General features: G+C 41.9%; 1 protein-coding gene across 1 annotated transcript in view; it reads left to right on the top strand.

Moving 5' to 3' along the window:
* Positions 1 to 6536, top strand: part of TGS1 (trimethylguanosine synthase 1) — a 37197-nt gene extending 30661 nt beyond the window's left edge. The window contains exon 13 of the mRNA XM_040972556.1: positions 4947 to 6536. Within this exon, the coding sequence (XP_040828490.1) occupies positions 4947 to 5063 (117 nt within the window). The 3' untranslated portion in view covers positions 5064 to 6536. The remainder of the gene's footprint in view (positions 1 to 4946) is intronic.
* Positions 6537 to 16466: the final 9930 nt, after the last annotated feature.

Here is a 16466-nt window from a genome sequence, read left to right as displayed (position 1 = left end):
TAGTAAAACCCTAACAGGTGGGCACAGGTCTCTGAGCAGACTATGATGTTTAGTCTCCTGAGGGGAGCAGCAGGCAGCAAGTGCCCGGCACCACCCTATGTGAAATTCCTGCCAGTGGACTCTGACGTGAATGGTCTGTCTCTTAGCTGGGCATGATGCAAGGAGTGGCTTCTGGTCTGTTTGATGAAGTAGCTCCTTCCTCTTTTGATTTTATTCTAGACACAGGGTACAGCCTTGCGGTAAATACTTGTGGTAAATACTATAAATACAGTATTCCAGCAGGTGGAAGATCATTGGTCCTGGTTCAGGAGCCAAAGCACATGAGAGTAGAAAAAGGGGTAAGAACTGGATTGCACTTCTGCTGCACACATGATCACTGTAGGCGGGGAGGGGAACTGCAGACTGATGGACCTCCCAGGGTGGACAGCTGCAGTTTGGCCTAAATACTTCTGAACATGACTTGTATTTTCTTCACTACTGTCTATGCATTCATCTCTCAGTAAATGATATAGATAGAAAAAAAAATACTGGAGTGCCCAATTCTGTGCCTACCCAAGTGCTGCCTGTTTGTGTCTTACGCCTCATCCATAGATTCCCGATCTGGGAAGACTCTGGTCTTCTGTATGCTGTAGCAACTTATGGAATTAGGAACAAACCTTATGTTTCCAGAATCTACACCTAGGTGTGGATAAGAGCAAGTGAACCAGTAGATGGGAGATCGCTCTGCCTTTCCGCATGTGTGGATAAATAGAGCTAGTGAGTTAATTTAAAAGTTGCCTAGTTTTCCACTGATAAATGTTTTATTGTACCTGTCATGTTTTTAATCAACTGACTTACTTCTTTGTGTAATTTTTAACTGAATGGAACAAAGGAAAATGGGGGCTAAAGGAATTGGGAGTGAGCCCTCTCGTTTGATTGCCATGAGGCTTCTAATCACAGCCAGTAGTTCTCAAGCTTTGTGCTCCTGTCTTTGTATCAGGCTGACATCTGTCAACCTCATAAACTACTGTTTATTTTTACCTGGCACCAAGGTCTCAACCCAACACTCTGCACTTTGTAGATACAGTCACTTCCCTAGTGTGCTAACAGGGCATTTCTCTGTGCTGTAGTTTTAACGCATCTCTCTTAGAATGAAGTGTTCTTGTCGTTAATAGCCATTGTATAGTTTTGTTTTAGGACCAGTCCGGAAGGTTTCTTTCATTCAGTTACTATTCTTTGTTACTTTAAATCTATTTTCTTTTTGTGTGTTTGGCTTTTTCTTCTTTTTAGGATTTTTTTTTTTTTTCAATTTTAAAAGCAAAGTTAGAGAGAGATAGCTTCCGTCTACTGGTTCACTCCTCAAATGGCAAAAACAGCCAGAGCTAGACTGATCCGAAGCCAGGAACTTCTTCCAGGTCTCCCATGTGAATGCAGGGGCCAAAGGGCTTAAGACATCCTCCACTGCTTTCCCAGGCCGTTAGCTGGAGCTGGACCAGAAGTGAAACATCCGGGACATGACTGGCACCCATATGGCATGCCAGTGCCCCAGGTGGAGGTTCATTAGCCTGCTATAACATGGCACCAACCCTGAGTGTTTGACTCGTCCATCTTCTATACTTTTTTTCACTGAAGTCATCACTTTCGCTGTGTCCTTTTTCCCTTTTGTCCTTTGTGTAGTTGATTAAAGTTTAGTCCATCCTTGTAGCCCCCAACCAAACTAATCATGCTTTATTTTGGTAGAACAGATATGTTAGGCAATATGCCACAAATAGCGTGAACTATAACCCAGAACTGCTTATCATTACCGATTTGTCTATCTGCTGTTCTCCCTATCCCACTCTCCTCCTTCTTTCTCTTTGCCCGGTCTAGAGGTATGCTCATCAAAGCAACAGCACCCTTTGGCATACCCTGGGTCTCAGGGCAGGGCGGACTGAGCTAAGCTTCAGTACCTGTGGGTATGCACAAGAGCCAGATGTGATGTGGGATGGGCCAGGATAGGCCTCAGCACTTACTGGCACGTGCCAAAACCAGGGCTGGGGTGGGCCTTGTAGGGGTTATTGGGAGATGTCCCAACCAGGCCACAGCACTCATCAGTTCACGTGAGAGATAGGGCCGGGCTGGAACTGACCAGATAGCTGCATCCTCCGGTATTTGCATTGGCTGGTGTAGGAAAGAGACCAGACCCTGTAATAGTTGGCACACACAGTCAATTCTGAGGTCACCCCAGGTGAGATTTCTTGGGGGACTCCTCTACTAGATAATTGGTCTCAAATCCCAGGCATAGGGAAAATCAGGATATGTGGTCCAGCCTTGGAGCACGTATATCAGGACTGGACCTCCTCAGTTGCCGATGCCTGTGCAGTGGACCAAATGCCCAGATGCACACGAGAGACCTGACAGCCAGCTCATCTAGGACAGCAGAGGATGGCAAGTACCTTGTCAGAGGATGCAAAGCAGCACTCTCCTGACCAAGCTTGTCTGCAAGTGTCTGGGTCTGTGGATGCACTGAGGTGGACTTGGTCAGCCAATGGACTTGGAAAAGATTTTCGCAATGCTGGTACCACAAAGCCAGCAATGTCTCAGAACTGTCAAAACCACTCAGGAAAATTCATCTCCACATCAGGATCTCCAAGACATCGTCAATTGACTGTCTCCTATCCATGGGTGCTGATGTAGTTTGGCAGCCAAGAGTGGTCCCCTCTCCCCAACCTCTTCTTCCTGCCACTGCACCCAGCAGACCAGGAGAACAAAGAGAAAAGAATGGGGGAGGGGGAGGAGCAGGAGCAGTACCACACCTAAATCATACTCATACCTAATTCATAGAGAAATTATTGAGAAACAGTTGAATTTTAGATACAGTGTCAGAATGCATTTCGTCAACTATAAAGACAAAATTCTTTGTTTTTCATTGTCTTGTATTGTGAAGAATATGAGTGACTTGAAGCTGACCAAATGAAATATGAACCAGCTATTCCTAAGCATAGACTCTGAAACTATTTGGTTATTTTTAAACTTACAGTTTTGATTTTGAAAAATTTTTATACACAGTGATGTGAGTATGTGGGTTTTTTCAGTCATTTTATGGGACACCATGTTTGATTTTTATCTGTTCCTGGTGGTAAAACACAATCTCTTTGGTGCTTGTTTAAGAATGGGGATAAGTATTGATGTTGGCATTATTGACTTGGAGAACCAACTGTTTTTTTTTTTTTTTTTTTTTCAGAACATACCATAAAATAAATGTACCATAAAGTGATGTACTGGTTCTTCCCTATTTCTATATCTGTAACTTCTTTGCTAAGAGGAAGTTCAAATATTTTAAAATTCAGACTTAACTGGTAATACATAGTACATCTTGCCTCCTACCAAATGCGGCTGCAGTGTATATAACACCCCAGGGTGAATTGTCCAGTTAAGCTCCTGCTAGAATATATGAAATGACAGTAAAATAGGCCCAAGTATTCAGGCTCCTGGCTTCAGTTTGACCCAACCCCTGTATATAGAGCGTTACCCAGCAGATGGATCTCTGTGTCCCTCTCCCTCTTTCTGCCTTTCAAACAAATGTAAAATAAAATTGGGACAGAACATGTGTGGTTTAAAGTGCCACAAAGGTGTGTACTGTTGTCTTGGAGCAAGACATGGGCTGTTAACTGCTCCTGCTGTGCAGTCAGTCATTTGATGGTCCTTTGAATGGTAGCTGTATGGAGGTAGGAAGTGTGTTCAGCTTCCTAACCAAGGGATTGGTCCCTTTAATCTAGTAGTCCTGAAAAACAGGAGGATTTTGCCACAGATATTTAAGTAACTACACAAGACTGCAGCAGGTGTAGGAAGTAGTCTGAGTTTAGGAAAGTGGGAAGTGACCAGTGCAGGAGGGAAAAGTCATTGGAAGTCATTAGCAGAACAAGATTGGGAGAGAAGGCCTTGCAGCCCCAGGCATAGCTGCCCTGCTCTCACATGTGTTCCTAGCAGCTGGTAGCAGGTACTCTGTAAATATTACTGAGTGAATGAGAGAATAAGGTGCAGAGAAGCTGAGCAGGACAAAGATTGTCAGGAAAGTGGGAAATGGAAGGTTGGCTCTTTAAATGTCCATAAGTCTGAGTTTTAGAATTTGTTCATTTTTTTCTTAAAGTTACCTAGTTTATGTCATTGGAGAAATCCACATGGTGTTACCCAGAAAAACAAAAAGATCTGAAACAACCAGTATTTCTGTCACAGAATGGAAGTGACGATGGAAATTTTGTTTTGTTTTGTTTTGTTTTTCTTTTTTTTTTATTGTTGTTTACATTGTATTATGTGGTACAGTTTTATAGGCGCTAGGGATTCCCCCCACCCCTCACATACCCCTCCCCCCATGGTGGATTCCTCCACCTTGTTGCATAACCATAGTTCAAGTTCAGTTGAGATTCATTCCTTGCAAACACATGCCTAGCATAAAGTTCAGCGTCTTATTGTCCAGTTAAGTTCAGTGGCCTCTTGGGGAGACCTTCTCTGGTCTGAAGGTAGGGCTAACAGAGTAAAGATCCGGTCAGTTAAAAGCCCCAACAAAACCTCAGTATCAATATACAACATTATGGAATTAATTGACATAGTATTGGGTAAACAATATGTTAAAAATAATGCAAGTTCCATTCTTCGAAACATCTGGGTTGAGACAGTATCAATGACAGGTCCAAAAAATAACAAACAACCAAACAAAAAAATTACAGGTTAAATCAAGGCAAACATGTGGTATCTAACCTTTTGGGATTCGCTCATTTCCCTTAGCAAAAAGCTTTGGTTCATCTACTCCATGGAATACTACTCAGCTATTAAAAAAAACAAAATGCAGTTCTTTGTGGCTAAATGGGCCCAACTGGAGACGATGGAAATTTTTAAAGCTGGATCATTCTCTTGATTCATGATGAAGGAAAATGGATGTTTTGAAATCATGCTTATTACATGGTTCTCTTCTGTTCCATGTTTTTTAGGTGGCATCCCTAGCTGGCCCTGGAGGGCAAGTGGAGATAGAACAGAACTTTCTTAACAATAAACTGAAGACAATCACTGCATATTTTGGTGACCTGATCAGAAGACCAGCCTCTTAAACCTGATTGTGTGGCAGGACAAGGACAGAGGTGACACGGGTGAGGCACTTGGAATGTCTCCCTTCACTCACTGGCAGCGTGTACTCATGTTCTTCTATCGCCACCTAAAAGGGAGATTTATGGATGCTTCATGAATATGAATAATTACCTTGAGATTTTTGTATAGAATTGCCATGTATATTTTACGGTAGTGTAGTAAATGCTGTGAAAAAGGGAAGCTTCCCCCTGTGGTTAATTTCAGGGTGTGTCTGTTTTTCTAAAATTTTGTGTGCTTTTACATCTTTGTGGATGTGTATATAAAAACAATTACTGTGTTGTTGGTTCTTTTTTTTTTTTTAATATATGTAACAAAGACAACAAATAAGGTATATTCTACACATTTAACTGCTAATAAGGAAAATAATGTTAAATATTTCAGGCAGTGCCAAAGGTATGAAGTAAAATATTGAGTCTCCCGCCCCCTTCCCTACCCTGTATCTTTCTTTCAAAAATAATCACAGCTTAACAGCTTTTATAATTGTTTGGAGGACAGGGAGGAATTTCAGTAATACCCTATGACACTTTTTTTCTTTGTTGCACTGTTGAATTCTTGTTTTTTAACTTTATGTATTTTTTTAAATATGCAGATTTTTTTTTACCTTGCAGACTTTGTGTTTTACTGTATCTATAGATCTACCTCGTTTGTTTTCTTAATGACTGCTTTGCGCTCCATCATCTGGATGTGTTGTGAATTATTTAAGCAGTTCCTTACTAGTGGTCTTGAACTATTTTCAACAGTTTTGCACTGAGCTTGAATATGATATATATTACTAACCAAGTGTCCCCACAGGTTGGTACAGTTTGATTTTGGCAGATGGAATCAAATTGCTTCATTAATGATGGGCCCACTTACACTCGAACCCACACTAAAATGCACGTTTCCTTCCTTCCTCCCTAGCTGGCAGCATCATTGGGTATTTTAGTATCATGGGTGAGAAAAATGATATCTTACTTACTATATGTGTTCCCTTAATTATGAATAAGATTAGAGATATTTTCATGTAGTTCTTTCCAGTGAAATGTTTCCTTTGGAATATCATTTTCCTGTTAATACAGGTTCTGTATAACTGTGTCTTTAGTGGATGTGAAGATATGTCTTCCCAAATACTCCCTTTGGACATGTTTGGGTTGCTTTTATTTGTATATGTTTGAGCCACAGATAAGTCCTTAATGTTGATGTAGCCATGTTTTTCCTTTGTGCCTTCTGGATTTATGTCTTTCAAGCAGATTTCCTACTCCTAGAATACACACACTCTTATTTAGGCCTTCTACAGTATTCTTGTTTTGATGTCTTTGCTTCATTTGCAATTTGTTTTTTTAACATCCTTTTATTTTAAAAAGTTATAGTTTTTAAAATTTCCATTGTAGAATCAATATACAAAATGTTTTGTAATTGAATTTTGTACTCTTCTATTAAAGTGACGATGAAACAAGGAGGAATGTGTGCTTAATCATTCATCTAAAAAATGTGTTGTCATCTTTATGAGTAGATTAAAAAGAAGCATAAAACTGTGAGCAATGTATTTTGGATCTGAGAACTTTATCTTTTAATAATGTGAGCTGTTATAGAGGATGGCCAAAGCCATGAGACCTAACACCCAGGTGGGAGACCAAGAACAAGCTCCCAGCTTCAGAGCAGTGCAGCTCCAGCCCTTACAGCCTTTTGAGGAGTGAACCAGCAGATAGAACTGCTCACATTTACTCTATGTCTCTCTTCTCTCTCCCCCTCCCTCTCCCTGTTTCTCCTCTCCATAAATCTGATCTGCCTTTCCAATAAAAATAATCTTTTAAAAAATGAGCTTTTTAGATATTAGGCAAAATATGATTTGGGCTGAGATAGGGCTGAGTAAATTAAATAACTGGAGGACTTTTTAGTAAGCACTAGACAAAAATATCTTTTTAAAAAAGTTTGTTGGAGTGTGCCAGCTTACAGGTTATGCATAATTGGAACCAGCGTTGTGACATAACAGGTTCAGCTGCAACCTGCAGTGCTAGTCCCAGTTGCTCCAATTCAAATCCAACTCCCTACTAATGAACTAGAGAAGCAGTAGAAGATGGCCCCTGCACCCTTGTGGGAGATTCAGAGGAAGCTTCTGGCTCCAGGGACTTAGTCAGATTTGTAATGCCTTTATGAACTTTAAAAAACATTTGTTCATGGGCCAACATGGTAGCTCTGCAGCTAAACTACCACCTAAAATGTCAGCATCCGTATCTGGTTGCTGATTCCAGTTATGTCTAGTTCCATCAAATCGAGTTTCCTGCTAATGTGCCTGGAAAAGCTGCAGAAAATGGCTCAAGTAGTTGGGCCCCTTCCATCCATGTGACAGCCCCAGATGGAGTCCAGGGGTCCTGGCTGCAGCCTGGTGCGATCAGAAACATTGTAGCTATTTGGGCAGTGAACCATTGAAAAATTCTTTCTCTCCTTCTCTGCCTTTCAAATCAATGAACTTTTGAGTAAGAGTAAAATCTCCAGCCTATTTTTTTTTAAAGAAAATATTCATTTAAGGGTTATATATTTTCTCATGATATTTACTCAAGTTCTTTTATAACTTCTTTTAAGAATAATTCTGACAAAAGAAGTGAATGTGGCATAAAAATGCTTTTGTGCATTTGAGACATCTTTTCAAATGTTAGTATCTTATCTCACTACTCAGAAATTGACAAAATGTATCTACTACTACTGTAATAATGCCAAATCCTTGTCAATATACACTGTTACTTAATTTCTTAACTTGGCTAAGACAAAAAACTTGAAGCCATGGACAACAAAACGTTTGTCTCCCCTTAAGCATTCTGTGGTTGCCTAACTAATATCCTGTAATAGTTGCTTGTCTGCCTGCTACATAGCAGCTTGCAATCTCATAATAGTTGCTTTTGCAGAATACTATCTGCTGAACTGGTTTTCCAGGGTTCCTGATAAAACTGGACAGGACTGGCTGCAGCCAACATGGTAACTGGAGTCTGCACAGACCAGCTCAGGCAGATCAGTGTTCCTTATGAATGATTGTAATACTACATGCCACACCTCCCCTAGCATTTCAGTGGCTATTGTTCAACTTGGGATATATGGGAAAAAATTGTACCACCCCTTTCCTCTCAGCAGTCATACTGTGTCACTTGTTTCACCCAGTTCTGTCCCAATTACCCTAACTCCATACATTCCCAAGCCTCTCTGTGCATGGGCAGATTGCCTTGGTCTTGATGTGGCCTGTCCCTTTTTCCAACAGGTCTGTAGTAGAAATAAATACTTGGGGACTGGCGTATAGCAGGCTGTCTCCTGCCATGCCAGTATCCCATAAGGGCGCTGATTCAAGTCCTGGCTGCTCCACTTCTGAACCAGCTCCATGCTAATGTGCCTGGGAAAGCAACAAGAGAAAGCCCTATACCTTGGGCCTCTACTATCATACAGGAGACCCAGAAAAGTCCCTGGTTCCTGGCATTGGCCTGGCCCAGACCTAGCCATTGCTGTCATTAGGAGAGTGAACAACCAGGTGAGAAATTCCCTTTCTTTACCCATGTGTGTCTGTCCTCTCCTTTCAACTGCCTTTCAAATAAATAATAAGTATGTTGGGGCTGATGCCATGGCATAGTAAGTTCAGCCTCAGCCTGCAGTGCTGACATTCTGTATGGGTGGTCATTTGAGTCCTGGCTGTTCCACTTCCCTTCCAGCTTCCTGCTAATTGCCTGAGGAAAGCAGTAGAGAGCAGCACAAGTACTTGGTTCCCTCTACCCATGGGGAGATCAGGAAGAAGCTACAGGCGCCCTGGGCTCAGACCAGCCCTGCCCAACAGTTATGGCCGTTTGCGAGTAAACCAGCAGATTACTGATCTCTCTCTTTCCTTCTCTTTCTGTAAATCGGTCTTTCAAATAAATATTTAAAACAAATCTTCAAAATAAATACATATCTACTCACACTTTCTCAGAAGGTAAAGCCAGTGTTTTTATAACTAATACGATATGCATGAGCAGAGGGCCCTGACACAGTGATGATCAGAAGTGAAAAGTCCCTATCTATTTGCAGTTGCACACTAATGTAAAAAAGCAGGCTTCCACTGACTGCCTACAAAGAACACATGTCACATTCAGGGACATGGGTGATAAAGATGCCCAAGACCCTGGAGGAGCTAGGAAGTGGGCCATAGCTGTGTGCCAGGAAGATGCCACCCTTTGCACAGGCTGACATGTTATCGCAGGTGGAGACATTTAAATACAGTACAGATTTTCCAGGTGGAAAAAAAAAATTGAAACACATTCCAAGATAGGAAGCACCATTTCCAAGGCACAAAGGCTAAAGAAGCTCAAGGATAGCCAGGCATCATTCGCGTTGAAGTCACCGAGAAGTTGCTGAAAGTCGGGTCTCCTTTGCCAAGCCCCAGAGTACTGGCTGCCAGCTCAATGCAATGAGAGCCTTTTAGGTTTTGGAGCTTTGAGAAGCCCAAGGTCCTTTTTCAGAAATATATTTGAAGGCATGGACTAAGTCTGTGGTTACTATGGCTGCAGCAGCCAAGGCTGGGCCAGGTTGGAAGCCAGGAGCCTGAAACTCCATCTTGGTTTCCCACACCTGGGCCATCCTCCACTGCCTTCCCAGGTGCATTAGCAGGGAGGTGAATTGTAAGTGGAACTGCAAAGACTCAGTGACACTCATGTGGGATGCTGTATTGCACTAGTGGCTTTATGGCCTGCACCACTATGCTACTTTATTCTTATTTTCATTTTTATTTTTATTGGAAAGTCAGGTATGCAGGGAGGAGGAAAGAGAAAGATCTGTTCACTGTTCCCTCCTCAAGTGGCCACTATGGCAGAAGCTCAGCCGATGCGAAGCCAGGAGTTTCTTCTGAGTCTTCCATGCAGGTGCAGGGTCTCAAGGCTTTGCCCATTCTCAACTGCTTTCCCAGGCCACAAGCAGGGAGCTGGATGGGAAGCAGACCCACTGGGATTAGAACCAGCACCTTTGGGATCCTGGCATGTGTAAGGCGAGGACTTTACCCAGTAGACTACCGTGCCGGGCCCTAAACATGCTTTTCATTTAGAACACAGTGCATGGCAAATCTACCGCAGAGTCTGCTAGCTAGTACAATGTCATAGTCACACATATAAACGATGTTTCAAAAAAAATAAAACAGCTAAAGTGCAACATAGAAATTACATAGAAAATATTTACATTTCTACTATTGACGCTGGTGTTCCACTGTACAGTAGAATGACACAGTGGCATACAATAGAAGCATTTGCCCAGATTTGAATATTGCTCAATGTATGCATGTATCAAAACATCACATGGTACCCTATAAATATATATGCTTCATTTGTATATGTCAGTTAGAAAAAGAAATAGAATCGGGCCAGAGCAGCAAAAGGAGAGTCCCTACCCACAGCCCGTGAGGAGCCCCATGGTGCTGCCCAACGGAGGGCAGACTTGAGGAAGCCTCGGGAGGGCAAGGCGGGTCAGAATCCACCTCATGTGCCAGACTGTACTCTTGCCGCCCACCTGTGATTCCTTGATGCTTTTTATGCAAGAGAAAGTGAGCTGATTCTCAAGATTTGACTGGGGGAAGCGTTCTATAATTAAATGAGGTGCCTAGTGGAAATACTTTTTTAAAAAATGACTAACGAGCACGATCTAATCAGCACCTGCCAGAAGGAATATGACATCAGCCACAAATGCAGCTTTACATTTTCTGGCAGTTGACATTTGAAAAACGAAACTAAACAAGTGCAATTTACTTTAATTATATATTTAATGCTATCTCAAACACTATTGTCTCAACGTATAATGAATATAAACAATTATTCATGAGAAACGTTGCTGTTTCCTCACTGAGTCGATTATCTCCAGGGTATATTTTAAACTTACACCATGTTTGAAGTAAGTATGCATACCCCCAGGTGACTGTTAAGGTCTCCCACTTAAATAATGCAGATGGAGATTTCTTAAACAGAAAAAGAACAGTTTCACATGTTGAGACTTTGAGTACTTTACGAGTCCATGTAAAAGAATAACGAAGTTAAGATTGCATTTTTTAGGCAAGAAGGAAACATAAAACCTGAATCCAGAAAGTAAAATGAATGGGTTTGCATTTTACCTCTTACAGATTAGTCTGCTGCAGTCTGGCAAGAGTATAAGAAACCAGGCTGAGCATCTGGCATAGTGGTTACTGGGAACACCCACATCCAGCCCATGGGTTCACAGCCCAATCCTCTTCTGAACCGGGCTTCCTGCAGTGCACACACTGGAGGCAGTAGGTGATGGCTTGGATGGCTGCCTCCCTGCCACCTGCCTTACAGACCTGTGTTGAGTTCCGGGTGTCTAGCTTCAGCCTGGCTCAATGCTGACCACTGTGGGCATTTGAGCTCTTTCTCTGACTCCCTCCCCTCTCTGCCTTTCAAATAAATGACCTTAAAAATGTTATTTGAAGGAAAATGTTAGAGAGTGGAGAGAGAGAGATCTTTCATCCACTGGCTCACTCCCCAAAGGCTGCAATAACCAGGCTGAAGCTAGGAGCCAGGATGGGTCTCTTACTTGGGTGGCAGGGACCATTTTCTGCTGCTTTCACAGATGTATTTACAGGGAGCTGAACTGGAAGTGGAGTAGCTGGTTCTGGAGCCAGCACTCCTGTGTGATGCCAGCATTGCAGGCAGCAGCTTAACTCACTGTGCCACAACACTGATCTCTATTTTGATGTTTAGGAGGCCCTAACTTAAGATTGTGACTTTCAAAATATTAAAAATTCTCTTGCTTGTATTTAGCACAGTAAATGTACTAAAAGTTTTGTTTGTATCACCTTTCATGAGAGCTACGAGTTAAATTTTCTGTTAAAGTTTTGGCTATTTGATTTTCTTACACAAAATATTATTGTCTTAAAATGTTATATGTTGTGATAATCAAGAGTTTCTTTCCTGATAATGTTATTTTCTAGGTAGTTTTGGGTCTAGGGTAATAAAATACTTCCTGATGTCTAGTGAACATTATTTTTATATACTTATCGTCTGGTTCACTGTTCAAATACTCACAGCATCCAAGATTGGGTCAGGATCCCAGAATTCAGTCCGAGTCTGTCATGTGCTTGACAGGGACCCACATACTCGAGACATTGCCTAATGCATCCCCGGGTGCGCAGTAGTAGGAAACTGGCATGGGAAGGAAAGCCCGAGTGTGAACATGGGCACGCCAACCCAGGCATGTAATCACTCCACCAAATACCCACCCAATATTATCATTTTAAATGTGCTAATTCTGTGTCTTTGATTTATTAGACTTTCCAATGTGATAACAAGTGAAACATTTTTTTCATGCATATAAATTTGCCATGAAATCAGCTGCATATTTTTAATATTTCAAAAATAAAAACAATAAGAGTTTTGTTATAGTTGTTCCAGCCAATTTTTTAAAAGATTTATTTTTTTTTTATGGTGATTGCATGGTTGACCAGTGTAGGAACAATTGAAGGTTAGGGAAAAGTGGGTGAAATCCTTGTTTCTCTCCTCTTTCTCTATTATTTCTTGTTTCTGTGGCAAGGGGAGAGATAAAAGGAAGAGCCACACCCAGCCCCCCAAATGTCCCAGTATCCAGGGATGGGGAACCACCACCCAATATCAACCTAGGGCCCCGCTGTAAGGCGTGTTCTGAGGATTCTGACCAAGTGGTTTGGATAGTTCTGAAAAGCTATTGATTTTGCCAATCCAAGGGTAAGGCAATCTTCCCAGTGTCCACTGGCTGACATAGTCGACCTTAAGTGTCCATTCACCCCGATTTTCGCTGTCATCATTTGCTGGGATAGTTGTCCAGTTTGCTCTGTTCTTCCTCTGCAATGGTACCAAATGAACTACCATATTCTCCATGTGCATCAAGATCTGCATCCGCTGCTCTACTTTTTTCACTCATAGGCAGCTCCAAGGACTAGGGCCAGGCAACCTGAGCCCCATCCGATCCCCCACCCCTGGGGCTCGAGAACCTGGCACCCACCTCATAGGCAGGCCCCAGAACCCTCACCAGGTGACTGCAACCCAGCCAGATCCTCTCTCCCATCCATCCTCTCACCCACTCAGCGCTCATGAACTCAACATTCACACCCACTTTTCCCTAAACCTAGATCCTTCCCAAATTAATTAATTAATTTGTTTTTAAAAAAAGAAAGGAGAAGAAATGAAAGGGAAGGGGATAGTGTTCTCACATAGCTATCAATGGCACCAGCATACCAAATGGTCACTGGTTTGAGTCCTGGCTGATTTACTTCCAATCTAACTCCCTGCTAATGCACCTGGGAAGACAGCGCATGTTGCCCTAAGTCCTTGGGCTCTTGCAGCCACACAGGAGACCTGGATGAAGCTCCTGGCTCCTAACTTGAGCTTGGCTCAACACTGGCTGCTGTGACTTTTGGGGAGTGAACCAGTAGATGGAAGCTTTCTAGCTCTCCTCTTTCTCTGTAACTGCCTTTCAAATAACTAAAATAGATCTTTAAATTAATGAAAAATTTAAAATAAAAAGGAAATGTATCTCTTCATCCTAATAATCATTTATAAACAGATGTGTCAGGCACTACAAGGCTTTGAAGATTCTTATTACCAATGAAAATGTTTAGATACCAGTTTATATCCCATGAATTAGGAATTTCAAGAATACGGGCAGTCAATGCTAGTGTATTAAAGACAATCCAGTAGCCACACTCTCATTGCAGTATTTTGAACAACCAAAGCAGTGGAATGTGAAGTGGCTGAGAGCCCTATAAAACTCACCTCCAGTCGAAACCTGTAGTCTCCTCACAAGGATCACTGCCAACACAGAGCTTCTTATCTGGTATCCCTGGCACCTGACTGCTGCCTTGTTCCTCTAGGTTCTTCGTAAAGATGTGTGATTGTACCCTCTGTCCCCCTGGCCATCTCCCTTTGACTCTGGGCACCGACATGACTCGTCTTGGGCTCTTGGTCTTCAGCTCTCTGACCAGTCTGGATTTAGTCCTTTTTTCTCACTAATCTTGGCTCATGATCTGTCCCAAGTAAATTTAAAACTAACCCAAATAGTTATGAAGAAGAATGGCTAAATAAATTATGTCTACTAGTTGAAGTGTTCCACGGTCATTATGCATTGTGACTGCTAATGGTTTTGTTAAAAATGTTTATAGTTCAACTGAGCTTGAACTGTTGGTAATGCAACAAGGTGGAGGAATCCACCATGGGGGGAGGGGAGGAGGGAATCCCAGTGCCTATAAAACTGTGTCACAATGTAATTTTAAAAAAATGTTTATAGTTCAGAATAGTCTTTATGGCATACTCTAGGACCCTTTCCTCAGTCTGCCTACTGCCTCATGGTTGAGCAGTTTGCTATTCTTCTCTGTTCAGCATTGATGTAGCCACTGCATCCATATTGTCTTCCTCCATTCTTGTTCAATCTCAAAATGAATGACACTAGAGGCAAGTGTTTGCCGTAAGAATTTAGATGTTGCTTGGGATGCCATATCTAACATTGCTGTGCCTGAGTTCCAGCACCAGCTGTGCTAATGTGTGCCTTAGAAGACAGCAAATAATGATGTAAGCATTTGGGACTCTAAGATCACACGGGAAATGTGGATTTAGCTGTTAACATTGACCTGTCTCAGCACTGCCTATTGTGGGCATTTGGGAGATGAGCCCACAGATGGAAGGTCTCTCTGATTCTCTCTTCTCTCAGCATGTCATAGGAAATTGGGGCTGGGGGCAGGGATGACACTGAAGAGTCAAGGAGAGCCAGGAGTGGGTGGAAAAGTGCAATTTCCTGTTCTGCCCTTTGCATCCCCAGCCCACTAGGTCAGTTTATTCTTACTGTACCCATTGCATGGATTCAGTTTCACACAAAGCATTTTTAACTTTTTAATTTTTACTAGATTGCTAGTGACACACTACTTGGTGTCAGCACTGTCCAGACAGAAATGGTTTCTAGTCACATTTAACTAGATAGATTCAACAAGTGGGATACTATCTGCCCAGAGAATTTGTGCTACATCATGAAAGAATCAGCAAAGAGTACTGACTCTGCCTCCCATGCCTCCTCACCATTCCCCACTCCCAGCTCTCTGCCTATGAAGGAAGCATCCCAAGACACAGTGGCTGCCTAAAACCACAGGGGAGAGTAAAACCTTTATACCCTGGAGGCTTGTCCCTAGACATACATCCCTGTGGTTCATTTACACATTGGGCATGTTAAGAGATGAACAATACATTAATTTAGATCTTAGCAACTTCCACCTACTACTTTTGTTCTTAGATCAAGAACTTTTATCTTTTTACTTAAAGGAAGCACCTTATAGCTTTTTCTGTGGCATATTTGAATTGCAGGCATCACTACTGTTAGGTCTGGGGGTCACTATTAGTAAAATGAGGATTTGTTGAATACATCACTGCAAAACCATGACAGTAGAACTGATAGCCAAGACAGCTACTAAGTAAGAGATGGCTAGTGTGTAGCGTGTGGTCACACTGGATGAAATGATGATTCATGTTCCAGACAGGACAAAGTGTTACATGCCAGCTGACTTAACACTGCTCAGAATTTCTCATTTGATGTTTTCAGATCTTAAATGACTGTAGGTAATAAAAACCACAGAAAGTAAAACCACAGATAAGGAGAAACTATGACAGAAAAAAAGTGAATAAGGTGCTATAAAGAGCAGGAGTAGATATGTGAGATATGTGATATTAATCAGCACTTCCAAAGAACACTGTAAGGTATATAAGAGTAAAGTGGCCATCTGTGATGCCAGCACCCCGTGTAGGCACTAATTGGAGTCCAAGCTGCTCCACTTCTCATCCACCTTCCTACTGTTGTGCCTGAGAAAGCTGTAGATCACAATCTAGCTGCTTGGGCCCCTGAACCCACATGGGAGACCCGAGAGAAGCTTCTGGCTTCCACCTGGCCCAGTCCTGGCCATTGTGGCCATTTGGAGAATGAATCAACTAATGGATGAAATTTTCTCTCTCTGTTTTTCGCTTTGTGTGTAACTTTACCTTTCAAGTAAATAAAAATAAATATTATTACTTTTTAAAAGTTATAGGTACTTTATAATTATTTCTTTGATGTTCATCATTTGCAAAACATCTTCTAAAATCTTTACTAATGATGACCTTACATAAATAAATGATGACTTTAACTTAAAGCTTAAGTATTAATTATTGATTACCCTTGAAGATGGCCTACCACTAATTCTGTTTACCAGCATGTGCAACTTTGAATAAATCCTCTTCCCCTTACAGTGGCCTGGATTTACTGAATCTCTTCTAACAAATATACTTCACTTTTGAGATTGGGTTTAAAAAGCCCACAGTTTCTGTTCAGATACCCTCTTTCTGTTTCTAATATTGCTCACCCAAGGAGTAGCCCCTGTCATGGTAAGA

This window comes from Ochotona curzoniae, unplaced genomic scaffold (assembly GCF_017591425.1).
Source record: "Ochotona curzoniae isolate NIBS_2020 unplaced genomic scaffold, NIBS_Ocur_1.0 contig_2318, whole genome shotgun sequence".
NCBI classification, from domain to species: Eukaryota; Metazoa; Chordata; class Mammalia; order Lagomorpha; family Ochotonidae; genus Ochotona; species Ochotona curzoniae.
The sequence above is the reverse complement of the archived record's forward strand: the minus strand, read 5'-3'. Positions and strand labels throughout refer to the sequence as shown.